The sequence below is a fragment of the Pomacea canaliculata genome, linkage group LG13, assembly GCF_003073045.1.
Source record: "Pomacea canaliculata isolate SZHN2017 linkage group LG13, ASM307304v1, whole genome shotgun sequence".
NCBI lineage: Eukaryota > Metazoa > Mollusca > Gastropoda > Architaenioglossa > Ampullariidae > Pomacea > Pomacea canaliculata.
In genome coordinates, this window is record NC_037602.1 from 20209609 (window position 1) to 20216867 (window position 7259).

At 43.4% G+C, this 7259-nt stretch overlaps 1 protein-coding gene across 1 annotated transcript; it reads left to right on the forward strand.

Moving 5' to 3' along the window:
- The first annotated feature begins 3029 nt into the window (after positions 1 to 3029).
- Positions 3030 to 5737, forward strand: LOC112554668. The gene is made up of 3 exons (XM_025222607.1): positions 3030 to 3304; positions 3951 to 4107; positions 4441 to 5737. Exons 2-3 carry the CDS (start codon positions 3960 to 3962, stop codon positions 4965 to 4967), a joined length of 675 nt encoding a protein of 224 aa, XP_025078392.1. The 5' UTR covers positions 3030 to 3304; positions 3951 to 3959; the 3' UTR covers positions 4968 to 5737.
- The last annotated feature ends 1522 nt before the right edge of the window (positions 5738 to 7259 follow it).

Sequence of the window (7259 nt, forward strand, 5' to 3'; positions counted from 1 at the left end):
GACTGGTCTTGTCCCCGAGCAGCGGCCTTCAGAAGATAATCAAAGTGAAACAAGGAGCTTGTTTATCCTTCTGTTTGTTTTTTTGTTTGTCATGTCTTGTATTGCTTGCGTCTATCGTCATAAAAACCACTTTATTTTACTTTAAACTGAGCTTAGTTTATCTGCTGCCTCTTCCTTATTGTGTTAGTGGGTTAATGGAGTTCTAGTCCTGTTATAGTGACATTTCTAGTAACTGCATCTCGACATTATTTCCTAACTGAAGGTTTCTTAGACAATTCTTTGTGAAGTCAGTCGTCTGTTGGTCGACTTCATTCGTCATGTGCTTGATCTTTGACACAGGAAGTAAATGTTGAGACGAACAGACTTTCTTTCCTTCACCCTCCACCCCTTCCCTTCCCCTGACCTCGCCACCCGCGTGAAAGACGAGTGACCCTGGAGCGGGTGGCGAGGCACCCAAGTGTTTGTGTATAAGCAGCAGGTCCAATGCAGGGTCTGCACCCTGTTTGCCGCAGAGTAAATTGATTGTCGGGTGTGCGGGAGACGTGCCTTTGCATCGTGCAGACGGTCCGCTGTCAATTAAGTGGCTCACGTGACCGGAAATCTCCTTTCTCTGCCATTAATTATCAGAACTTTGAAGCGTTAGGGGAATTAGCAGTTTACGAAGTAGGAGATACCTGTAGGTATTAGTGGTGTAGGAGTTAGCGATGTGTAGAGTCACAAGGAAATGGTTTTCATGTGTAAATAATGTAAATAAATCCACTTTATATCCATATACCTGTGTGTGTGTGTGACTCAGCACATGTACGTTTATCTCCGTCGTATGAAAGAAATAATTACACATACCTTGTGCGACTAGAACTTGTGTCGTCCCGTGCACAGTAAACTCGCGAACGAAAGCAACCCTGGAAATGTTTACATTGATGTGAAGTTTCCGTAGATCCTCAATGTACAGATGTTCTCTGGAAGAAAACACAAGGAATGGATGAGCCCAGAGACCAGGGCAAAGATTGAATCAAGAAAGGGACTAAAACAGAAGCTCAACCAGTATCAAGACCAACAAGAGAAGGTTTTGCAAAATAAGTCCAACGCAAGCAGTTAAGAATGTTTAGGAAGAGCAATACTCAGTCTGACCTACAACTCCACAGGTAATAATCCCAATTTTGGAACTTTGTGGCAGAAATTGAAATTTCTTACAACGAATGCTTAAAATGATCACAGTAAAATAGCTCCCCTCCCCTACAGACATGGTATGATTAGATATCTAAATATCACACACACACATCGTGTGGTACCGACTTTGACATACAGGCTGAAAGCTTCTTACTTGATCATAATAATGGGAACGGAAAAGTGCTTAAATTTAAGTGTAAGTATTTTTCAAGACTTCTACCTGGTGCGGGGGCGTTTGTTTGGGTAGCCTGTACCCCTGACAGTGTTCCGTCCACCCTGTACCCCTTCCCTTCACCCTGCACCTCTTCCCTTCCGCTGACCTCGCCAGCCGCACAGTCGCCACGTGAAGACCCTGGACCCTGACCCTGGAGCGGGTGGCGAGGCACCCAAGTGTTTGTGTATAAGCAGCAGGCAAAATGCAGGGTCTGTATCCTGTTTACCGCAGCGCCAGAGGGTCGTTCCTTCCATTTTTGATTGTCGGGTGTGCAGGAGACGTGCCTTTGCACCGAGTAGGTGTTCCGGTCCGCTGTCAAGTGGCTCACATATTTCAAAATCCCACCTCTTTGGTTCCCCTGATTTCGAGTGCGAGAGAAACATCACCGCACCGTGCAGGTGTTCTGTCACGTGGCTCACGTACTTCAAAATCCCTGTTCTCATACTTTAGTTATGAGTAACTTAGTAATGTAGGTAGAATTAGGCATTAAAAGAAATGTGATAGGTATTAGAAGTGTCGAAGGTATTGTAGAGTAGGATGGAATTGGTTTGCAAGATCTAGAGACTCAATCAGCCCCGAGTTTACCAAAACCAGGCATTAAAAATTTGATAATCTCTCGGTTAGCCAGTCGATCAAGGTAAGTTTTTGTCCGAGGAAAGCAATCGTTTTCTTAAGCAAGAAAAAATTTGAGGTCTGTTGACGTCACAGCTCGCGCCACAAGAGGATTTTTCAGAAATGTCACAGAGTCAAGGAGGGTCGTTCCCCACCACTCCACCCTTACACAGTTTGTTTCCACTGGCCTTGTCCCTGAGCAGCGGCCTTCAGAAAATAATCATAATGAAACAAGGAGCTTGTTTACCCTTCTGTTTGTTTGCTTTTGTTTGTCGTGTCTTTTATGATGCCGTTTGTATTGCGTGCGTCTATCGTTGTACAAACACTTTATTTTATTTTAAACTCAGTTTAGTTTATCTGCTGCCCACGACATAGTTGGAGAAATGATGACTGTAATACTGTACTCACAACAACAAAAAATATAGTTAACCAACTCGTCCACGTCATCCTCCTTATGAAACGCGTGCAGGTCAGTGCACTCAGAGTGATCTGCACTTTCCAAGATGAAATAAACTGTTTACAAACTGGGATAAACTCACGTGTCACAACACTAAACATATAGCTACGTGATAATCATTGCGTCGTCTTAGTAACCAGACCAAGGGGAGGGGACGAGGATAGGTTGGTGCCTAGGTTCAAACTCTTGTTGAACGTCCTCGACCCTCCTGAAAAATTAGAGCAAAAGAAGTTGATTTTGTTTTACTCTTTCTTCATGCTTGATGTGCATTGAAAAGCATTGCAGACCAACAGATTGTATTGGCTGTTTGTCATTCAAAGACAACATCTCCATGGTGTATTACTCCAATTTCTGGCTGTTAATATATTTTCTGGTGTGCACTGTTTCGCCTTTCTATACTGTGTCAATAGAGCTCAATCACAGAGATGCGACGAGAACATGTGGGTACGATACACAAGTCTGGGAAAGACTCTTTCATGTCTACCTACAAGATGCCCGTCTTACAGACCATGCACAGACAGGAAGTTCATACAGTACAGTGAACCACTTCCCCTCCCCCACTAGCATGATGGTGTCCTTCAGTTAATCCACGCAGGTAAACAGGTTTAAGTGATTAACCCTTATCTGCGATTGCCATTTCCTCGGAAATCGGTACATAACAAGGTCCGGGTCTTTCTTTTGTAAACATTTCTGAACTTTGCACCAGACGAGTGCTGGACTTGGTAGCAACGGGTGAGTTTGGATCACGTGACAGGTTTACTATAAAGGTGTTTTCCGTCAGCTCGGCCCATCTTCCCCAGATCCTTCAGCAGTAAACTTCGTGACACTATTGGTTGCCACTCTTCTAAGAGGTAAAATGTCTGTAACATCTTCTGCATACACTCTGTTATTTGTTATTATTTTTTTAAGCCTAAGAATTTTCTATTAAATGTGGGTACACCATAGAAACATGTAGTGTACCAGCTAATTTGATAGCAACAGACCTGCCATTGGTAGACCTCGGTCGACCTCTGTAAAAATATCAGGTGAGATGTCAGAGTGTCACCAAAGAAGGGTTTATAAAGATCATCTGGACAAGGCAGAACGGCAGGTGTTGTCACATCCAGTTACTTTCCCTAGAATGGAGATGCAGGTAGGCAAGGTCGTCCCTTATTAGCGTTTGAAGCGACTTGGATGAGGCATCATCACTGTTAGATGTGAAGACTTGTTCTCTAGATGAAGAGCTACCAGATCATTTTCTGCCTCGACGGCCCCCCAAGGGTGTGTTCCATCGAGGTCTAAGGAACACGAAAATCTCGGCCAAGTGCCGGGAAGTTGACGTTCCTGCGGTAGCGAGTGGTAGGTGGTTAGTGGTCTGTTGGTCGGCGGATATGACTACACATGTCACTAGACAGTAGTTTATCAATATAGGTAGATGCCACCGAGGGTTGATAAGTTATCCTTGTTAACTTCAGTTCTGTTGATAAATTTATTTTTCCGGTGCTTCATTTCTCTCAGGTGCTGATAATGGCTGGTCGGGATACATGGGATGAAAAAAGGGAGGCTTACATACTAAAAAATTCCATTCAGGAGATCATCGAAGACCTCAACAAGCATCACAAGAACGTTAACATTTCCCGCGTGGCCGGAAGTTCTGTAGCCATCGCCACGGGAGGTAGGTTCCCTACTGTATCACCAAAAAGATGAAGATAAATGAGTCATACGATACGTCCAGTGACATGCAGTCAATGTTCTGTGATGTACATGCACATCTGAAAGGAATAGAAAGCCGGAAGGTATAGCAAGGAATAAGCTAAACTAAGTCCAAATGTATTCATAAAGACAAAGGGATTTGTATGATGAGCATGCGTATGACATAGACAGGTTGACCGGATGGACTCACTTTAAAATATCTAACAAAGCTCCTCTAAAAACAATTTATAAACTATTTCTTGCGAATAGTATTTCGGTGACAACAGTTTACATTGTTCAAACATTTTGTTTCCAGGTACTGCGGCTGGCCTGGCCATAGCCGCCCCCTTCACCCTGGGAGTCACCTTGATTCCAGCCATTGTGCTGGGGATAGTGTCAGGTGTCAGTGGCGCTGTGTCTGTCGGCGCTTCTGTGACAGGACACTTCATCAAGAAGCACAATGTCAAGGAGGTCCAGAGGAAATGGGAAGAATTTCGTCTGAAGTTCCTGGAAAGGCACAACGTGAAAGATATAACAGATATGAATGCAAGAGAAAGTGGGGATGCCGTTGAAGGGGTTGGTGCTGTTGGTGTCGTGGCACGTTCAGCAGGGGGCGTTGCAGGCGGGATTTTAAGGGGAGTTAAAGCAGCGGGGGCAGCTGCCAGAGCTGCTTCCCCTATTTTGATTGCTGCGGGCTTTGTAGCTCTGCCATTGGATCTCATTGACTTAGTATCGGCTGCCCACAGTCTAGACAAAGACACACCATCGCCAGCATCGAAATCCCTTCAGGATATCGTAGATTTCCTTGACAGAGTGATCAATGGAGAGTTTGACGAGCAGTGAAAAGTATACTTGTCAACCCGGAGTAAAATATCCCTTCACTACGCATGCGCAAGCGCTGCCTTGCGTTAGTTCCATGGCAACCGAACTGTTTTTTTGTGTGAGCACTGTCCTTGGTGTGACCTTCGTCTGCATGATCACTTTTAGTATTTTTTTCCTTTTTTGACTGGGAGTAGAATAAAAATACAGAGATCATTACACATATTTCGAGAGCAATGCGGAAGCTTTTCTGCGAAGTTTGACAGCCCACAAAGCCGTTGAACAGTTTGTACATCTCTGGGTCAGATCCCTGGGCAGCGAAAGATGCAGAAGGACCGGCGTACGTTACAGGTCAATATTAATATATTATCCGTTACTTAAATATGTCATCTCACCTCTTGTGGTGTTGTTAAAACGATCTAGATAACTGAAAATGCTCTTCACTGACGTTCACATCTTGTGTTGCTCGTGATTGTAGAAAAAGTATACAAGTTCATTGTTTTTTTGATATGGATTTCGATTTCGATCGGTCTGTTCTTTGTGTCTGCAGTATCAGTGATTCACTGTGAATGTGAAATAGGTCGCCGTAGAACTGAGCTGCGGTGTGTTATTATGGTTTGAACATTAAACACAACTTTGTGGCTTTGATGTTGGTCAACAATTTAGTTTAGACTAATACCGTCTTTCAGGCTTGTAGCTTGAGTGTGCATCTGCTACTAATTTTCTTGTTGTATTTCACTATGGAGTGCTTACATGCGTATTACCAGAGAAATAAAATATTCTTTTTGACAGTCGGTCAGTGAGTGAGGAGAGTGACAGAGAGAACTAACCTAGAAAAGCGAACAGACACACACGTGTATGTTAGTACAGTCAGCAAGTCTGTCTACCTGCAGGTTACAGTGTTTGAAATATTTACTCAGTCTACAAGGTGAGTGAATCTTCAGCCACACCTGTTAATGTCAGCAACCACTGGCTGCTGGCTGGACTGAGAACTCTGATCACATCGTTTGCTGAGTGACAACAGACCCTACACCTGTGTCATCTCACGCTCTGGTGCTTTCTGTTTGTTTTTTAAATGTGAGACACTTTGAGAGAGATGCTGCTGCTGCTGCTGGCGATGATGATGCAGCAGAAGAAAAAGAACTGATGTCAAGCCCCAGGTATTAATAGTGAAGGACTCACTGCACTCATACACAAAGGTGTCGCTTGGTCTGTAAAACAAAGTTTTAACATAGCTGGCAGTGTACTTCACACTGTCGGGACTGCAAACCTTCTGTGGGAGAAACCATTAAACTAAATTTTATGCATGACAAGGAGCTGTTTGCTTGGAGTCTCATGCAGGACAGACAATAAACACACAGCTGTGAAGAATGATACGGGTAGAGTACCCTGAGAATATCAATGTATCAAGACGGTAGCTGGTCTGCTTATGTACTTACTTCAGTAGGAGGGAGACATGGTCTCATTTTCGTTTCTACAGAGTGAGTCAGGCTGCACTGTTCTGCAACCTTTGTAAATGAGAGATTGAGAAGAAGCATGGAGGACAGTGGCAGTGGAAGTGAGAGATAACGAGGGCAGTTGTAGTCCATGAACATTCAGAAACATATCCCAGTGTGGGAAATGTTAAGTGTTGCTTCCAGTTCTAAATGTCCCTAGTATTTATTCAACATATTTGCACCAGAACCAGTCACATACTCCTCAAAATTTCACCTACAAACCCATGGATAATAGTTTTTTTTTCAAGTGTCTTTTGTAACACGTCCCAGTTTACGAGAAAAGTTGGGATTTTCTGAAATTAATTAGTGAGTCACACCAACAGATGGCACAAACATAACAACAGCTCATGCATCTCGCATTGAAAGCAAAGCCAGCTGCCGGCAAGGTTCGTTTTCTCTCTCAGCCATGAAAGTGATGCTCGTGTTTACTTTTACAATGAGCTGTGCTCACTCCCTTCTATTCAAATACTTTGTGTAGTGGGATGTAGATATACTTGTTTACAGACCCTTCTCTACAAATACTGTGTGTAGTGGGATGTAGATATAACTGTGTACAATTACATACATATTCCACATACTGTTAAGTGTAGACAAGGTGTAGGCAGCCTCTCAGAAGTACATAATGTGAAATGTAGACAAGTGTAACTACAGGTAATTGTAGATTGTAAGTACTTGTAGACCGTGTAACTGTTTTTGCAATTGTGGTGAACTGAGTCTTTCTCCCGGACAGCAAGCCTCTGGATTGGCTGATGGAATTGTTTTTTTGTTTTTACTGTTTCTTTTATTTTATATCCTTCCTTTCAGTTTTTGTCGCGAGCCT

Bases quoted from the DNA above. Each gene is read 5' to 3' on its own strand.
- LOC112554668 (XM_025222607.1), top strand. From the start codon at position 3,960: ATGGCTGGTCGGGATACATGGGATGAAAAAAGGGAGGCTTACATACTA. The intron at 4,108-4,440 runs GTAGGTTCCCTA...TTTTGTTTCCAG, and splicing joins TGTAGCCATCGCCACGGGAG to GTACTGCGGCTGGCCTGGCC.